Here is a 17371-nt window from a genome sequence, read left to right as displayed (position 1 = left end):
GTGGATAGGGGCAGGGAAAGTGACCTTGTGTGCTTGGCTTTGTGCATAGTGCTTGCCAGTGTCCGCATGGCATGGCTGTGTGTGAGTCAGAGAGGCATGGATTGGATGGATGGAGCACGGTGTGGATCAAGCAGATGAGGTGCAGCGGTGCTGTCCAGCCTTCGGGCGTTTTTCTTGTTGTGCTTCTGTGCTGTTGGCCAAAGGCCAGCGGTGCTGTTGCATGGGGTGTGCTGCAGGCTGCTGCTAGGGCAGGTGCCATTGAGAAGGGTGGACGGGGTCTGTTTGGAGCAGGGCTTTGCGTAGGGGTTGAGTGGAGACGGCTTTGCCCTGGCGCAAAGAGTGGTAGCAGTGCTAGAGAGAGGAGAGGCAGTGGCAAGTGTTTTGTGGTAGGTCTTTATTTCCAGTGGCATCAAGAAGAGAATAAGTAGAAAAATAAATAGGTGGATAAATAAATAAATAAATAAATAAATAAATAAATAATGGCAGAAGTCAATAAATATGTAGAGCAAATCCTTTGTCCATGTCGGTGGGAGAGGCTGAATGGATGGATGGATGGATGGAGATGCAGTGGTTGAAGGGTGCGGGTGCGGTGCAGTTGTTGCAGGCCCGTGTGCGGTGGCAGGTGAGAGGAGGCGTGGGGTTGGAGGTGGCTGTGGGGTGTAGGTGTGGGTTGGCGTGTGGGTGTTTGCGCTAGCGGCGCATGGTGCGTGCGAGGTTGTGGAGGTGCTGTAAAGAGGCCCGAGCTTGGAGGCGGACGTGGTCCCAGGCGCAGGCGCTGTGGTTGTGGGCGTGCAGGAAGAGGTGGATGTCCCTGAAGTACTTGTTGATGGCGAGCAGCGGGTTGCGTGGTGCTTTGAAGGGCATGGCCCTGTCGGGGAGGCATTGCTCGAGGTGGTGGATGTGGTGCTGCAGTTTGTTGAGGAGCTGGTTGCGAGGCTGGCTGGGCCAGTGGTGGCGGGTGCTGTTGGAGCTGAGGGTGTGGAAGAGGTGCTGCAGGATGCGTAGGGCGGTGGCGGCGGCTTGGTGCGGCTGGAGGTTGTTGTGGAGGAGGGTGTCGGGGAAGAAGGGCGGCTGTTGCAGGTGGCAGGGCTGTGTGTGGCTGGCAGCCACGTCCTGGAGGAGGCGAAGCGCGTCGGCGGGGAAGGCGTCGTCGTGTGTCCAGAGGTGTTGGCAGGCCAGGCTGGTGGCCAGAGCGGTGAGGAGGAGCAGGAGCGGCGGGGCGGCTTGCGGCAGGCGTGGCCGTGCGTCTGTGGGCGCAGGCATGGTGGCTGTGTGGCTGCTGTCGGGTGCTGCAGGGCAGGAGCAGGCTGCTGAGGCTGGCTGGTGCTGCCGGTGCTGCTGGCGGCTGTGCTTGGGCTGGCGGTGGGCGCGTGGCTTTGTACGGCGGCAGCTTTCCCTTCATCGCTTTCCGATTGCCGGCAGTTTCTGTCTGTTGTTTCCAGTCTCTGCTGGTGGCTCTGGTGGTCTTGGGGAAGTGGTTTGCGTGGTTGGGCACGGTGGTGGCTGCGTGTGCCGGGGCTGCGCAAGCTGTGGGTAAGAGGCGTCGGGGTCAGGTGCGGTGCAGAGGGCTGTTGGGCGTTCCCTTTGAGCTGCCGAGGCAGCTGGGAGGTGTGTGCAGTGCAGCTAAGTCTGTCTTGGTGGCTCGGCATGGTTTCCACCTGCAAAGGCCTGCTGGTGGCTGCGGTCACTTTTCCTTTCACTTTGTGGCTTGCCTTTCTTTTCCTCTTAGCTGCTGTTTTCCTTTTGTGGTTGCAAGGGAGGGATGTGCAGTGATGTCAGTGGGCGAGGGCTGGCAATTGCCCTGCTGTGCTAAATGGCCAGAGGCGGCGGCAGCGTTGAAGGGGCTGTCTGTGCAGGTGGGCCTTGGAGGCGTGAGGGTGTCCTTGCAGGGAGGGGCTGCAGCTGCTGTGTTTGGGAGGAGCGAGCAAGAAGGCAGGCAAGAAAGGCTGAGTGAAGAAGTGGGCCAAAGGGAAGGGCTTTGCTCGTCCTGTGGCGCGTGGTGCGATGGCTGTGGGCCTGGAGCAGGGCTCTGCTTTTGAGATCCATACCTGAGTGGATGAGGCGGCTAAAGAGGAGTGTCCCGGTGAAAGAAATGGTGTTGTGTTTTGGGATTGCAGAGCCCTTGGCTGTGGAAGATTGTGTCCTGTTTGGGGCTCTTGAGTCCACGAGAGCTGTGGCGATGTCGGAGGGGACAGCTCTGAAGTTGCCCAGTGATCCAGAGCATGTGGCTTCTCAGAAGGCTGAGGGAGCTGGTCTTCTTTGGCTGGAGTAGTGAAGGTTTGCCAGTAGTTTCAGATCGCCTTAGAAAAAGGCAGAAAGTGTGGGGAGACGTGAGGAGGAAATTGGCTTGTGCAAAGAGGAATTTGGAGTGTGCAAGGGGATGATGACTGTGGCCTGGTGGTGGCATGGTGGCATTGTTGCTGGTAGTGCTTGACAGGTCTGGAAGGTTCTAGGCTTTTGGGGCAAAGAGGCTGTGGAGAGCAGCAGGTGTTTGTAGCCTTGCGTGTCAGTGATGTCCAGGCACGCTGGCGAAGTGGCGGAAGGCAAATGCTGGGAGCCGTTCCCGAAGAATGTGGATGGGCAGGCCGCTCGCTGCAGGAGAGGGTGAAGTTTGAGAGCATCTGAACAAGCTGAAGGTGTACTTGTCGGCGGGACATGAAGAGGTTAGTGCGTGAGTGCTGAGGGAAGTGTCAGATGGAGTTGCTAGGCCCCAGTGCATGGTATCTGAAAGGTGGCGTCATTCAGCGGAAGTTTGCAAGAAGTGGTAGAAGGGACGTGTAAGCCCTATATTTCTAAAGGGAAAAGCAGAAGAGTGTGGGAAGTAAGGAGCAGTCAGGCTGAGCTCTGAGTGAGGCAAGAAGATGCGGCTGCTTCTGCGGGAGACTCTGTGAAGGCCAATGGAAAAGAAAGAGGTGATTGGTAGCGGGGAGCATGGCGTTCCATGTTGCAAAATGAGGCTGCTTGGCGGTTTTGGTGCTGTTGTATGGTTAGGGCTAGAGAGCAGTGGTGGATAGGGGCAGGGAAAGTGACCTTGTGTGCTTGGCTTTGTGCATAGTGCTTGCCAGTGTCCGCATGGCATGGCTGTGTGTGAGTCAGAGAGGCATGGATTGGATGGATGGAGCACGGTGTGGATCAAGCAGATGAGGTGCAGCAGTGCTGTGCAGCCTTCGGGCGTTTTTCTTGTTGTGCTTGTGTGCTGTTGGCCAAAGGCCGGCAGTGCTGTTGCATGGGGTGTGCTGCAGGCTGCTGCTAGGGCAGGTGCCATTGAGAAGGGTGGACGGGGTCTGTTTGGAGCAGGGCTTTGCGTAGGGGTTGAGTGGAGACGGCTTTGCCCTGGCGCAAAGAGTGGTAGCAGTGCTAGAGAGAGGAGAGGCAGTGGCAAGTGTTTTGTGGTAGGTCTTTATTTCCAGTGGCATCAAGAAGAGAATAAGTAGAAAAATAAAGAGGTGGATAAATAAATAAATAAATAAATAAATGAATAAATAAATAAATAAATAAATAAATGATGGGAGAAGTCAATAAATATGTAGAGCAAATCCTTTGTCCATGTCGGTGGGAGAGGCTGAATGGATGGATGGAGATGCAGTGGTTGAAGGGTGCGGGTGCGGTGCAGTTGTTGCAGGCCCGTGTGCGGTGGCAGGTGAGAGGAGGCGTGGGGTTGGAGGTGGCTGTGGGGCGTAGGTGTGGGTTGGCGTGTGGGTGTTTGCGCTAGCGGCGCATGGTGCGTGCGAGGTTGTGGAGGTGCTGTAAAGAGGCCCGAGCTTGGAGGCGGACGTGGTCCCAGGCGCAGGCGCTGTGGTTGTGGGCGTGCAGGAAGAGGTGGATGTCCCTGAAGTACTTGTTGATGGCGAGCAGCGGGTTGCGTGGTGCTTTGAAGGGCATGGCCCTGTCGGGGAGGCATTGCTCGAGGTGGTGGATGTGGTGCTGCAGTTTGTTGAGGAGCTGGTTGCGAGGCTGGCTGGGCCAGTGGTGGCGGGTGCTGTTGGAGCTGAGGGTGTGGAAGAGGTGCTGCAGGATGTGTAGGGCGGTGGCGGCGGCTTGGTGCGGCTGAAGGTTGTTGTGGAGGAGGGTGTCGGGGAAGAAGGGCGGCTGTTGCAGGTGGCAGGGCTGTGTGTGGCTGGCAGCCACGTCCTGGAGGAGGCGAAGCGCGTCGGCGGGGAAGGCGTCGTCGTGTGTCCAGAGGTGTTGGCAGGCCAGGCTGGTGGCCAGAGCGGTGAGGAGGAGCAGGAGCGGCGGGGCGGCGTGCGGCAGGCGTGGCCGTGCGTCTGTGGGCGCAGGCATGGTGGCTGTGTGGCTGCTGTCGGGTGCTGCAGGGCAGGAGCAGGCTGCTGAGGCTGGCTGGTGCTGCCGGTGCTGCTGGCGGCTGTGCTTGGGCTGGCGGTGGGCGCGTGGCTTTGTACGGCGGCAGCTTTCCCTTCATCGCTTTCCGATTGCCGGCAGTTTCTGTCTGTTGTTTCCAGTCTCTGCTGGTGGCTCTGGTGGTCTTGGGGAAGTGGTTTGCGTGGTTGGGCACGGTGGTGGCTGCGTGTGCCGGGGCTGCGCAAGCTGTGGGTCAGCGGCGTCGGGGTCAGGTGCGGTGCAGAGGGCTGTTGGGCGTTCCCTTTGAGCTGCCGAGGCAGCTGGGAGGTGTGTGCTGTGCAGCTAAGTCTGTCTTGGTGGCTCGGCATGGTTTCCACCTGCAAAGGCCTGCTGGTGGCTGCGGTCACTTTTCCTTTCACTTTGTGGCTTGCCTTTCTTTTCCTCTTAGCTGCTGTTTTCCTTTTGTGGTTGCAAGGGAGGGATGTGCAGTGATGTCAGTGGGCGAGGGCTGGCAATTGCCCTGCTGTGCTAAATGGCCAGAGGCGGCGGCAGCGTTGAAGGGGCTGTCTGTGCAGGTGGGCCTTGGAGGCGTGAGGGTGTCCTTGCAGGGAGGCGCTGCAGCTGCTGTGTTTGGGAGGAGCGAGCAAGAAGGCAGGCAAGAAAGGCTGAGTGAAGAAGTGGGCCAAAGGGAAGGGCTTTGCTCGTCCTGTGGCGCGTGGTGCGATGGCTGTGGGCCTGGAGCAGGGCTCTGCTTTTGAGATCCATGCCTGAGTGGATGAGGCGGCTAAAGAGGAGTGTCCCGGTGAAAGAAATGGTGTTGTGTTTTGGGATTGCAGAGCCCTTGGCTGTGGAAGATTGTGTCCTGTTTGGGGCTCTTGAGTCCACGAGAGCTGTGGCGGTGTCGGAGGGGACGGCTCTGAAGTTGCCCAGTGATCCAGAGCATGTGGCTTCTCAGAAGGCTGAGGGAGCTGGTCTTCTTTGGCTGGAGTAGTGAAGGTTTGCCAGTAGTTTCAGATGGCCTTAGAAAAAGGCAGAAAGTGTGGGGAGACGTGAGGAGGAAATTGGCTTGTGCAAAGAGGAATTTGGAGTGTGCAAGGGGATGATGACTGTGGCCTGGTGGTGGCATGGTGGCATTGTTGCTGGTAGTGCTTGACAGGTCTGGAAGGTTCTAGGCTTTTGGGGCAAAGAGGCTGTGGAGAGCAGCAGGTGTTTGTAGCCTTGCGTGTCAATGATGTCCAGGCACGCTGGCGAAGTGGCGGAAGGCAAATGCTGGGAGCCGTTCCCGAAGAATGTGGATGGGCAGGCCGCTCGCTGCAGGAGAGGGTGAAGTTTGAGAGCATCTGAACAAGCTGAAGGTGTACTTGTCGGCGGGACATGAAGAGGTTAGTGCGTGAGTGCTGAGGGAAGTGTCAGATGGAGTTGCTAGGCCCCAGTGCATGGTATCTGAAAGGTGGCGTCATTCAGCGGAAGTTCGCAAGAAGTGGTAGAAGGGACGTGTAAGCCCTATATTTCTAAAGGGAAAAGCAGAAGAGTGTGGGAAGTAAGGAGCAGTCAGGCTGAGCTCTGAGTGAGGCAAGAAGATGCGGCTGCTTCTGCGGGAGACTCTGTGAAGGCCAATGGAAAAGAAAGAGGTGATTGGTAGCGGGGAGCATGGCGTTCCATGTTGCAAAATGAGGCTGCTTGGCGGTTTTGGTGCTGTTGTATGGTTAGGGCTAGAGAGCAGTGGTGGATAGGGGCAGGGAAAGTGACCTTGTGTGCTTGGCTTTGTGCATAGTGCTTGCCAGTGTCCGCATGGCATGGCTGTGTGTGAGTCAGAGAGGCATGGATTGGATGGATGGAGCACGGTGTGGATCAAGCAGATGAGGTGCAGCGGTGCTGTCCAGCCTTCGGGCGTTTTTCTTGTTGTGCTTCTGTGCTGTTGGCCAAAGGCCAGCGGTGCTGTTGCATGGGGTGTGCTGCAGGCTGCTGCTAGGGCAGGTGCCATTGAGAAGGGTGGACGGGGTCTGTTTGGAGCAGGGCTTTGCGTAGGGGTTGAGTGGAGACGGCTTTGCCCTGGCGCAAAGAGTGGTAGCAGTGCTAGAGAGAGGAGAGGCAGTGGCAAGTGTTTTGTGGTAGGTCTTTATTTCCAGTGGCATCAAGAAGAGAATAAGTAGAAAAATAAAGAGGTGGATAAATAAATAAATAAATAAATAAATAAATAATGGGAGAAGTCAATAAATATGTAGAGCAAATCCTTTGTCCATGTCGGTGGGAGAGGCTGAATGGATGGATGGAGATGCAGTGGTTGAAGGGTGCGGGTGCGGTGCAGTTGTTGCAGGCCCGTGTGCGGTGGCAGGTGAGAGGAGGCGTGGGGTTGGAGGTGGCTGTGGGGCGTAGGTGTGGGTTGGCGTGTGGGTGTTTGCGCTAGCGGCGCATGGTGCGTGCGAGGTTGTGGAGGTGCTGTAAAGAGGCCCGAGCTTGGAGGCGGACGTGGTCCCAGGCGCAGGCGCTGTGGTTGTGGGCGTGCAGGAAGAGGTGGATGTCCCTGAAGTACTTGTTGATGGCGAGCAGCGGGTTGCGTGGTGCTTTGAAGGGCATGGCCCTGTCGGGGAGGCATTGCTCGAGGTGGTGGATGTGGTGCTGCAGTTTGTTGAGGAGCTGGTTGCGAGGCTGGCTGGGCCAGTGGTGGCGGGTGCTGTTGGAGCTGAGGGTGTGGAAGAGGTGCTGCAGGATGCGTAGGGCGGTGGCGGCGGCTTGGTGCGGCTGGAGGTTGTTGTGGAGGAGGGTGTCGGGGAAGAAGGGCGGCTGTTGCAGGTGGCAGGGCTGTGTGTGGCTGGCAGCCACGTCCTGGAGGAGGCGAAGCGCGTCGGCGGGGAAGGCGTCGTCGTGTGTCCAGAGGTGTTGGCAGGCCAGGCTGGTGGCCAGAGCGGTGAGGAGGAGCAGGAGCGGCGGGGCGGCTTGCGGCAGGCGTGGCCGTGCGTCTGTGGGCGCAGGCATGGTGGCTGTGTGGCTGCTGTCGGGTGCTGCAGGGCAGGAGCAGGCTGCTGAGGCTGGCTGGTGCTGCCGGTGCTGCTGGCGGCTGTGCTTGGGCTGGCGGTGGGCGCGTGGCTTTGTACGGCGGCAGCTTTCCCTTCATCGCTTTCCGATTGCCGGCAGTTTCTGTCTGTTGTTTCCAGTCTCTGCTGGTGGCTCTGGTGGTCTTGGGGAAGTGGTTTGCGTGGTTGGGCACGGTGGTGGCTGCGTGTGCCGGGGCTGCGCAAGCTGTGGGTAAGAGGCGTCGGGGTCAGGTGCGGTGCAGAGGGCTGTTGGGCGTTCCCTTTGAGCTGCCGAGGCAGCTGGGAGGTGTGTGCAGTGCAGCTAAGTCTGTCTTGGTGGCTCGGCATGGTTTCCACCTGCAAAGGCCTGCTGGTGGCTGCGGTCACTTTTCCTTTCACTTTGTGGCTTGCCTTTCTTTTCCTCTTAGCTGCTGTTTTCCTTTTGTGGTTGCAAGGGAGGGATGTGCAGTGATGTCAGTGGGCGAGGGCTGGCAATTGCCCTGCTGTGCTAAATGGCCAGAGGCGGCGGCAGCGTTGAAGGGGCTGTCTGTGCAGGTGGGCCTTGGAGGCGTGAGGGTGTCCTTGCAGGGAGGCGCTGCAGCTGCTGTGTTTGGGAGGAGCGAGCAAGAAGGCAGGCAAGAAAGGCTGAGTGAAGAAGTGGGCCAAAGGGAAGGGCTTTGCTCGTCCTGTGGCGCGTGGTGCGATGGCTGTGGGCCTGGAGCAGGGCTCTGCTTTTGAGATCCATGCCTGAGTGGATGAGGCGGCCAAAGAGGAGTGTCCCGGTGAAAGAAATGGTGTTGCGTTTTGGGATTGCAGAGCCCTTGGCTGTGGAAGATTGTGTCCTGTTTGGGGCTCTTGAGTCCACGAGAGCTGTGGCGGTGTCGGAGGGGACGGCTCTGAAGTTGCCCAGTGATCCAGAGCATGTGGCTTCTCAGAAGGCTGAGGGAGCTGGTCTTCTTTGGCTGGAGTAGTGAAGGTTTGCCAGTAGTTTCAGATGGCCTTAGAAAAAGGCAGAAAGTGTGGGGAGACGTGAGGAGGAAATTGGCTTGTGCAAAGAGGAATTTGGAGTGTGCAAGGGGATGATGACTGTGGCCTGGTGGTGGCATGGTGGCATTGTTGCTGGTAGTGCTTGACAGGTCTGGAAGGTTCTAGGCTTTTGGGGCAAAGAGGCTGTGGAGAGCAGCAGGTGTTTGTAGCCTTGCGTGTCAATGATGTCCAGGCACGCTGGCGAAGTGGCGGAAGGCAAATGCTGGGAGCCGTTCCCGAAGAATGTGGATGGGCAGGCCGCTCGCTGCAGGAGAGGGTGAAGTTTGAGAGCATCTGAACAAGCTGAAGGTGTACTTGTCGGCGGGACATGAAGAGGTTAGTGCGTGAGTGCTGAGGGAAGTGTCAGATGGAGTTGCTAGGCCCCAGTGCATGGTATCTGAAAGGTGGCGTCATTCAGCGGAAGTTCGCAAGAAGTGGTAGAAGGGACGTGTAAGCCCTATATTTCTAAAGGGAAAAGCAGAAGAGTGTGGGAAGTAAGGAGCAGTCAGGCTGAGCTCTGAGTGAGGCAAGAAGATGCGGCTGCTTCTGCGGGAGACTCTGTGAAGGCCAATGGAAAAGAAAGAGGTGATTGGTAGCGGGGAGCATGGCGTTCCATGTTGCAAAATGAGGCTGCTTGGCGGTTTTGGTGCTGTTGTATGGTTAGGGCTAGAGAGCAGTGGTGGATAGGGGCAGGGAAAGTGACCTTGTGTGCTTGGCTTTGTGCATAGTGCTTGCCAGTGTCCGCATGGCATGGCTGTGTGTGAGTCAGAGAGGCATGGATTGGATGGATGGAGCACGGTGTGGATCAAGCAGATGAGGTGCAGCGGTGCTGTCCAGCCTTCGGGCGTTTTTCTTGTTGTGCTTCTGTGCTGTTGGCCAAAGGCCAGCGGTGCTGTTGCATGGGGTGTGCTGCAGGCTGCTGCTAGGGCAGGTGCCATTGAGAAGGGTGGACGGGGTCTGTTTGGAGCAGGGCTTTGCGTAGGGGTTGAGTGGAGACGGCTTTGCCCTGGCGCAAAGAGTGGTAGCAGTGCTAGAGAGAGGAGAGGCAGTGGCAAGTGTTTTGTGGTAGGTCTTTATTTCCAGTGGCATCAAGAAGAGAATAAGTAGAAAAATAAATAGGTGGATAAATAAATAAATAAATAAATAAATAAATAAATAATGGGAGAAGTCAATAAATATGTAGAGCAAATCCTTTGTCCATGTCCGTGGGAGAGGCTGAATGGATGGATGGAGATGCAGTGGTTGAAGGGTGCGGGTGCGGTGCAGTTGTTGCAGGCCCGTGTGCGGTGGCAGGTGAGAGGAGGCGTGGGGTTGGAGGTGGCTGTGGGGCGTAGGTGTGGGTTGGCGTGTGGGTGTTTGCGCTAGCGGCGCATGGTGCGTGCGAGGTTGTGGAGGTGCTGTAAAGAGGCCCGAGCTTGGAGGCGGACGTGGTCCCAGGCGCAGGCGCTGTGGTTGTGGGCGTGCAGGAAGAGGTGGATGTCCCTGAAGTACTTGTTGATGGCGAGCAGCGGGTTGCGTGGTGCTTTGAAGGGCATGGCCCTGTCGGGGAGGCATTGCTCGAGGTGGTGGATGTGGTGCTGCAGTTTGTTGAGGAGCTGGTTGCGAGGCTGGCTGGGCCAGTGGTGGCGGGTGCTGTTGGAGCTGAGGGTGTGGAAGAGGTGCTGCAGGATGTGTAGGGCGGTGGCGGCGGCTTGGTGCGGCTGGAGGTTGTTGTGGAGGAGGGTGTCGGGGAAGAAGGGCGGCTGTTGCAGGTGGCAGGGCTGTGTGTGGCTGGCAGCCACGTCCTGGAGGAGGCGAAGCGCGTCGGCGGGGAAGGCGTCGTCGTGTGTCCAGAGGTGTTGGCAGGCCAGGCTGGTGGCCAGAGCGGTGAGGAGGAGCAGGAGCGGCGGGGCGGCGTGCGGCAGGCGTGGCCGTGCGTCTGTGGGCGCAGGCATGGTGGCTGTGTGGCTGCTGTCGGGTGCTGCAGGGCAGGAGCAGGCTGCTGAGGCTGGCTGGTGCTGCCGGTGCTGCTGGCGGCTGTGCTTGGGCTGGCGGTGGGCGCGTGGCTTTGTACGGCAGCAGCTTTCCCTTCATCGCTTTCCGATTGCCGGCAGTTTCTGTCTGTTGTTTCCAGTCTCTGCTGGTGGCTCTGGTGGTCTTGGGGAAGTGGTTTGCGTGGTTGGGCACGGTGGTGGCTGCGTGTGCCGGGGCTGCGCAAGCTGTGGGTCAGCGGCGTCGGGGTCAGGTGCGGTGCAGAGGGCTGTTGGGCGTTCCCTTTGAGCTGCCGAGGCAGCTGGGAGGTGTGTGCTGTGCAGCTAAGTCTGTCTTGGTGGCTCGGCATGGTTTCCACCTGCAAAGGCCTGCTGGTGGCTGCGGTCACTTTTCCTTTCACTTTGTGGCTTGCCTTTCTTTTCCTCTTAGCTGCTGTTTTCCTTTTGTGGTTGCAAGGGAGGGATGTGCAGTGATGTCAGTGGGCGAGGGCTGGCAATTGCCCTGCTGTGCTAAATGGCCAGAGGCGGCGGCAGCGTTGAAGGGGCTGTCTGTGCAGGTGGGCCTTGGAGGCGTGAGGGTGTCCTTGCAGGGAGGCGCTGCAGCTGCTGTGTTTGGGAGGAGCGAGCAAGAAGGCAGGCAAGAAAGGCTGAGTGAAGAAGTGGGCCAAAGGGAAGGGCTTTGCTCGTCCTGTGGCGCGTGGTGCGATGGCTGTGGGCCTGGAGCAGGGCTCTGCTTTTGAGATCCATACCTGAGTGGATGAGGCGGCTAAAGAGGAGTGTCCCGGTGAAAGAAATGGTGTTGTGTTTTGGGATTGCAGAGCCCTTGGCTGTGGAAGATTGTGTCCTGTTTGGGGCTCTTGAGTCCACGAGAGCTGTGGCGATGTCGGAGGGGACAGCTCTGAAGTTGCCCAGTGATCCAGAGCATGTGGCTTCTCAGAAGGCTGAGGGAGCTGGTCTTCTTTGGCTGGAGTAGTGAAGGTTTGCCAGTAGTTTCAGATCGCCTTAGAAAAAGGCAGAAAGTGTGGGGAGACGTGAGGAGGAAATTGGCTTGTGCAAAGAGGAATTTGGAGTGTGCAAGGGGATGATGACTGTGGCCTGGTGGTGGCATGGTGGCATTGTTGCTGGTAGTGCTTGACAGGTCTGGAAGGTTCTAGGCTTTTGGGGCAAAGAGGCTGTGGAGAGCAGCAGGTGTTTGTAGCCTTGCGTGTCAGTGATGTCCAGGCACGCTGGCGAAGTGGCGGAAGGCAAATGCTGGGAGCCGTTCCCGAAGAATGTGGATGGGCAGGCCGCTCGCTGCAGGAGAGGGTGAAGTTTGAGAGCATCTGAACAAGCTGAAGGTGTACTTGTCGGCGGGACATGAAGAGGTTAGTGCGTGAGTGCTGAGGGAAGTGTCAGATGGAGTTGCTAGGCCCCAGTGCATGGTATCTGAAAGGTGGCGTCATTCAGCGGAAGTTTGCAAGAAGTGGTAGAAGGGACGTGTAAGCCCTATATTTCTAAAGGGAAAAGCAGAAGAGTGTGGGAAGTAAGGAGCAGTCAGGCTGAGCTCTGAGTGAGGCAAGAAGATGCGGCTGCTTCTGCGGGAGACTCTGTGAAGGCCAATGGAAAAGAAAGAGGTGATTGGTAGCGGGGAGCATGGCGTTCCATGTTGCAAAATGAGGCTGCTTGGCGGTTTTGGTGCTGTTGTATGGTTAGGGCTAGAGAGCAGTGGTGGATAGGGGCAGGGAAAGTGACCTTGTGTGCTTGGCTTTGTGCATAGTGCTTGCCAGTGTCCGCATGGCATGGCTGTGTGTGAGTCAGAGAGGCATGGATTGGATGGATGGAGCACGGTGTGGATCAAGCAGATGAGGTGCAGCGGTGCTGTCCAGCCTTCGGGCGTTTTTCTTGTTGTGCTTCTGTGCTGTTGGCCAAAGGCCAGCGGTGCTGTTGCATGGGGTGTGCTGCAGGCTGCTGCTAGGGCAGGTGCCATTGAGAAGGGTGGACGGGGTCTGTTTGGAGCAGGGCTTTGCGTAGGGGTTGAGTGGAGACGGCTTTGCCCTGGCGCAAAGAGTGGTAGCAGTGCTAGAGAGAGGAGAGGCAGTGGCAAGTGTTTTGTGGTAGGTCTTTATTTCCAGTGGCATCAAGAAGAGAATAAGTAGAAAAATAAAGAGGTGGATAAATAAATAAATAAATAAATAAATAAATAAATAAATAATGGGAGAAGTCAATAAATATGTAGAGCAAATCCTTTGTCCATGTCGGTGGGAGAGGCTGAATGGATGGATGGAGATGCAGTGGTTGAAGGGTGCGGGTGCGGTGCAGTTGTTGCAGGCCCGTGTGCGGTGGCAGGTGAGAGGAGGCGTGGGGTTGGAGGTGGCTGTGGGGCGTAGGTGTGGGTTGGCGTGTGGGTGTTTGCGCTAGCGGCGCATGGTGCGTGCGAGGTTGTGGAGGTGCTGTAAAGAGGCCCGAGCTTGGAGGCGGACGTGGTCCCAGGCGCAGGCGCTGTGGTTGTGGGCGTGCAGGAAGAGGTGGATGTCCCTGAAGTACTTGTTGATGGCGAGCAGCGGGTTGCGTGGTGCTTTGAAGGGCATGGCCCTGTCGGGGAGGCATTGCTCGAGGTGGTGGATGTGGTGCTGCAGTTTGTTGAGGAGCTGGTTGCGAGGCTGGCTGGGCCAGTGGTGGCGGGTGCTGTTGGAGCTGAGGGTGTGGAAGAGGTGCTGCAGGATGCGTAGGGCGGTGGCGGCGGCTTGGTGCGGCTGGAGGTTGTTGTGGAGGAGGGTGTCGGGGAAGAAGGGCGGCTGTTGCAGGTGGCAGGGCTGTGTGTGGCTGGCAGCCACGTCCTGGAGGAGGCGAAGCGCGTCGGCGGGGAAGGCGTCGTCGTGTGTCCAGAGGTGTTGGCAGGCCAGGCTGGTGGCCAGAGCGGTGAGGAGGAGCAGGAGCGGCGGGGCGGCGTGCGGCAGGCGTGGCCGTGCGTCTGTGGGCGCAGGCATGGTGGCTGTGTGGCTGCTGTCGGGTGCTGCAGGGCAGGAGCAGGCTGCTGAGGCTGGCTGGTGCTGCCGGTGCTGCTGGCGGCTGTGCTTGGGCTGGCGGTGGGCGCGTGGCTTTGTACGGCAGCAGCTTTCCCTTCATCGCTTTCCGATTGCCGGCAGTTTCTGTCTGTTGTTTCCAGTCTCTGCTGGTGGCTCTGGTGGTCTTGGGGAAGTGGTTTGCGTGGTTGGGCACGGTGGTGGCTGCGTGTGCCGGGGCTGCGCAAGCTGTGGGTCAGAGGCGTCGGGGTCAGATGCGGTGCAGAGGGCTGTTGGGCGTTCCCTTTGAGCTGCCGAGGCAGCTGGGAGGTGTGTGCTGTGCAGCTAAGTCTGTCTTGGTGGCTCGGCATGGTTTCCACCTGCAAAGGCCTGCTGGTGGCTGCGGTCACTTTTCCTTTCACTTTGTGGCTTGCCTTTCTTTTCCTCTTAGCTGCTGTTTTCCTTTTGTGGTTGCAAGGGAGGGATGTGCAGTGATGTCAGTGGGCGAGGGCTGGCAATTGCCCTGCTGTGCTAAATGGCCAGAGGCGGCGGCAGCGTTGAAGGGGCTGTCTGTGCAGGTGGGCCTTGGAGGCGTGAGGGTGTCCTTGCAGGGAGGCGCTGCAGCTGCTGTGTTTGGGAGGAGCGAGCAAGAAGGCAGGCAAGAAAGGCTGAGTGAAGAAGTGGGCCAAAGGGAAGGGCTTTGCTCGTCCTGTGGCGCGTGGTGCGATGGCTGTGGGCCTGGAGCAGGGCTCTGCTTTTGAGATCCATACCTGAGTGGATGAGGCGGCTAAAGAGGAGTGTCCCGGTGAAAGAAATGGTGTTGTGTTTTGGGATTGCAGAGCCCTTGGCTGTGGAAGATTGTGTCCTGTTTGGGGCTCTTGAGTCCACGAGAGCTGTGGCGATGTCGGAGGGGACAGCTCTGAAGTTGCCCAGTGATCCAGAGCATGTGGCTTCTCAGAAGGCTGAGGGAGCTGGTCTTCTTTGGCTGGAGTAGTGAAGGTTTGCCAGTAGTTTCAGATCGCCTTAGAAAAAGGCAGAAAGTGTGGGGAGACGTGAGGAGGAAATTGGCTTGTGCAAAGAGGAATTTGGAGTGTGCAAGGGGATGATGACTGTGGCCTGGTGGTGGCATGGTGGCATTGTTGCTGGTAGTGCTTGACAGGTCTGGAAGGTTCTAGGCTTTTGGGGCAAAGAGGCTGTGGAGAGCAGCAGGTGTTTGTAGCCTTGCGTGTCAGTGATGTCCAGGCACGCTGGCGAAGTGGCGGAAGGCAAATGCTGGGAGCCGTTCCCGAAGAATGTGGATGGGCAGGCCGCTCGCTGCAGGAGAGGGTGAAGTTTGAGAGCATCTGAACAAGCTGAAGGTGTACTTGTCGGCGGGACATGAAGAGGTTAGTGCGTGAGTGCTGAGGGAAGTGTCAGATGGAGTTGCTAGGCCCCAGTGCATGGTATCTGAAAGGTGGCGTCATTCAGCGGAAGTTTGCAAGAAGTGGTAGAAGGGACGTGTAAGCCCTATATTTCTAAAGGGAAAAGCAGAAGAGTGTGGGAAGTAAGGAGCAGTCAGGCTGAGCTCTGAGTGAGGCAAGAAGATGCGGCTGCTTCTGCGGGAGACTCTGTGAAGGCCAATGGAAAAGAAAGAGGTGATTGGTAGCGGGGAGCATGGCGTTCCATGTTGCAAAATGAGGCTGCTTGGCGGTTTTGGTGCTGTTGTATGGTTAGGGCTAGAGAGCAGTGGTGGATAGGGGCAGGGAAAGTGACCTTGTGTGCTTGGCTTTGTGCATAGTGCTTGCCAGTGTCCGCATGGCATGGCTGTGTGTGAGTCAGAGAGGCATGGATTGGATGGATGGAGCACGGTGTGGATCAAGCAGATGAGGTGCAGCAGTGCTGTGCAGCCTTCGGGCGTTTTTCTTGTTGTGCTTGTGTGCTGTTGGCCAAAGGCCGGCAGTGCTGTTGCATGGGGTGTGCTGCAGGCTGCTGCTAGGGCAGGTGCCATTGAGAAGGGTGGACGGGGTCTGTTTGGAGCAGGGCTTTGCGTAGGGGTTGAGTGGAGACGGCTTTGCCCTGGCGCAAAGAGTGGTAGCAGTGCTAGAGAGAGGAGAGGCAGTGGCAAGTGTTTTGTGGTAGGTCTTTATTTCCAGTGGCATCAAGAAGAGAATAAGTAGAAAAATAAAGAGGTGGATAAATAAATAAATAAATAAATAAATGAATAAATAAATAAATAAATAAATAAATGATGGGAGAAGTCAATAAATATGTAGAGCAAATCCTTTGTCCATGTCGGTGGGAGAGGCTGAATGGATGGATGGAGATGCAGTGGTTGAAGGGTGCGGGTGCGGTGCAGTTGTTGCAGGCCCGTGTGCGGTGGCAGGTGAGAGGAGGCGTGGGGTTGGAGGTGGCTGTGGGGCGTAGGTGTGGGTTGGCGTGTGGGTGTTTGCGCTAGCGGCGCATGGTGCGTGCGAGGTTGTGGAGGTGCTGTAAAGAGGCCCGAGCTTGGAGGCGGACGTGGTCCCAGGCGCAGGCGCTGTGGTTGTGGGCGTGCAGGAAGAGGTGGATGTCCCTGAAGTACTTGTTGATGGCGAGCAGCGGGTTGCGTGGTGCTTTGAAGGGCATGGCCCTGTCGGGGAGGCATTGCTCGAGGTGGTGGATGTGGTGCTGCAGTTTGTTGAGGAGCTGGTTGCGAGGCTGGCTGGGCCAGTGGTGGCGGGTGCTGTTGGAGCTGAGGGTGTGGAAGAGGTGCTGCAGGATGTGTAGGGCGGTGGCGGCGGCTTGGTGCGGCTGAAGGTTGTTGTGGAGGAGGGTGTCGGGGAAGAAGGGCGGCTGTTGCAGGTGGCAGGGCTGTGTGTGGCTGGCAGCCACGTCCTGGAGGAGGCGAAGCGCGTCGGCGGGGAAGGCGTCGTCGTGTGTCCAGAGGTGTTGGCAGGCCAGGCTGGTGGCCAGAGCGGTGAGGAGGAGCAGGAGCGGTGGGGCGGCGTGCGGCAGGCGTGGCCGTGCGTCTGTGGGCGCAGGCATGGTGGCTGTGTGGCTGCTGTCGGGTGCTGCAGGGCAGGAGCAGGCTGCTGAGGCTGGCTGGTGCTGCCGGTGCTGCTGGCGGCTGTGCTTGGGCTGGCGGTGGGCGCGTGGCTTTGTACGGCGGCAGCTTTCCCTTCATCGCTTTCCGATTGCCGGCAGTTTCTGTCTGTTGTTTCCAGTCTCTGCTGGTGGCTCTGGTGGTCTTGGGGAAGTGGTTTGCGTGGTTGGGCACGGTGGTGGCTGCGTGTGCCGGGGCTGCGCAAGCTGTGGGTCAGCGGCGTCGGGGTCAGGTGCGGTGCAGAGGGCTGTTGGGCGTTCCCTTTGAGCTGCCGAGGCAGCTGGGAGGTGTGTGCTGTGCAGCTAAGTCTGTCTTGGTGGCTCGGCATGGTTTCCACCTGCAAAGGCCTGCTGGTGGCTGCGGTCACTTTTCCTTTCACTTTGTGGCTTGCCTTTCTTTTCCTCTTAGCTGCTGTTTTCCTTTTGTGGTTGCAAGGGAGGGATGTGCAGTGATGTCAGTGGGCGAGGGCTGGCAATTGCCCTGCTGTGCTAAATGGCCAGAGGCGGCGGCAGCGTTGAAGGGGCTGTCTGTGCAGGTGGGCCTTGGAGGCGTGAGGGTGTCCTTGCAGGGAGGCGCTGCAGCTGCTGTGTTTGGGAGGAGCGAGCAAGAAGGCAGGCAAGAAAGGCTGAGTGAAGAAGTGGGCCAAAGGGAAGGGCTTTGCTCGTCCTGTGGCGCGTGGTGCGATGGCTGTGGGCCTGGAGCAGGGCTCTGCTTTTGAGATCCATGCCTGAGTGGATGAGGCGGCTAAAGAGGAGTGTCCCGGTGAAAGAAATGGTGTTGTGTTTTGGGATTGCAGAGCCCTTGGCTGTGGAAGATTGTGTCCTGTTTGGGGCTCTTGAGTCCACGAGAGCTGTGGCGGTGTCGGAGGGGACGGCTCTGAAGTTGCCCAGTGATCCAGAGCATGTGGCTTCTCAGAAGGCTGAGGGAGCTGGTCTTCTTTGGCTGGAGTAGTGAAGGTTTGCCAGTAGTTTCAGATGGCCTTAGAAAAAGGCAGAAAGTGTGGGGAGACGTGAGGAGGAA

General features: G+C 58.1%; 7 protein-coding genes across 24 annotated transcripts in view; 1 reads left to right on the top strand and 6 right to left on the bottom strand.

Moving 5' to 3' along the window:
• Window positions 1-17371, top strand: part of UBAP2 (ubiquitin associated protein 2) — a 192464-nt gene that overhangs the window by 113380 nt on the left and 61713 nt on the right. The window lies entirely within an intron of this gene.
• On the bottom strand, window positions 691-1263 carry LOC135290039 (interferon-like). Its single transcript, XM_064403935.1, has one exon. The coding sequence runs from the start codon at window positions 1261-1263 to the stop codon at window positions 691-693; it is 573 nt and encodes a 190-aa protein (XP_064260005.1).
• On the bottom strand, window positions 3709-4281 carry LOC135290038 (interferon-like). Its single transcript, XM_064403934.1, has one exon. The coding sequence runs from the start codon at window positions 4279-4281 to the stop codon at window positions 3709-3711; it is 573 nt and encodes a 190-aa protein (XP_064260004.1).
• LOC135290037 (interferon-like) lies at window positions 6703-7275 on the bottom strand. The gene has a single exon (XM_064403933.1). The coding sequence runs from the start codon at window positions 7273-7275 to the stop codon at window positions 6703-6705; it is 573 nt and encodes a 190-aa protein (XP_064260003.1).
• Window positions 9701-10273, bottom strand: LOC135290035 (interferon-like). Its single transcript, XM_064403932.1, has one exon. It carries the CDS (start codon window positions 10271-10273, stop codon window positions 9701-9703), a length of 573 nt encoding a protein of 190 aa, XP_064260002.1.
• Window positions 12703-13275, bottom strand: LOC135290033 (interferon-like). The gene has a single exon (XM_064403931.1). The coding sequence runs from the start codon at window positions 13273-13275 to the stop codon at window positions 12703-12705; it is 573 nt and encodes a 190-aa protein (XP_064260001.1).
• On the bottom strand, window positions 15721-16293 carry LOC135290032 (interferon-like). Its single transcript, XM_064403930.1, has one exon. The coding sequence runs from the start codon at window positions 16291-16293 to the stop codon at window positions 15721-15723; it is 573 nt and encodes a 190-aa protein (XP_064260000.1).

The sequence above is a fragment of the Passer domesticus genome, chromosome Z (assembly GCF_036417665.1).
Source record: "Passer domesticus isolate bPasDom1 chromosome Z, bPasDom1.hap1, whole genome shotgun sequence".
In the NCBI taxonomy this organism is placed as follows: domain Eukaryota; kingdom Metazoa; phylum Chordata; class Aves; order Passeriformes; family Passeridae; genus Passer; species Passer domesticus.
This window is presented reverse-complemented; position numbering and strand designations above follow the sequence as displayed.

What these genes read in the sequence shown, in the direction of transcription:
- LOC135290033 (XM_064403931.1), bottom strand. Translation starts at nt 13,275, where the DNA reads ATGCCTGCGCCCACAGACGCACGGCCACGCCTGCCGCACGCCGCCCCG.
- LOC135290037 (XM_064403933.1), bottom strand. Translation starts at nt 7,275, where the DNA reads ATGCCTGCGCCCACAGACGCACGGCCACGCCTGCCGCAAGCCGCCCCG.
- LOC135290035 (XM_064403932.1), bottom strand. Translation starts at nt 10,273, where the DNA reads ATGCCTGCGCCCACAGACGCACGGCCACGCCTGCCGCACGCCGCCCCG.
- LOC135290039 (XM_064403935.1), bottom strand. Translation starts at nt 1,263, where the DNA reads ATGCCTGCGCCCACAGACGCACGGCCACGCCTGCCGCAAGCCGCCCCG.
- LOC135290032 (XM_064403930.1), bottom strand. Translation starts at nt 16,293, where the DNA reads ATGCCTGCGCCCACAGACGCACGGCCACGCCTGCCGCACGCCGCCCCA.
- LOC135290038 (XM_064403934.1), bottom strand. Translation starts at nt 4,281, where the DNA reads ATGCCTGCGCCCACAGACGCACGGCCACGCCTGCCGCACGCCGCCCCG.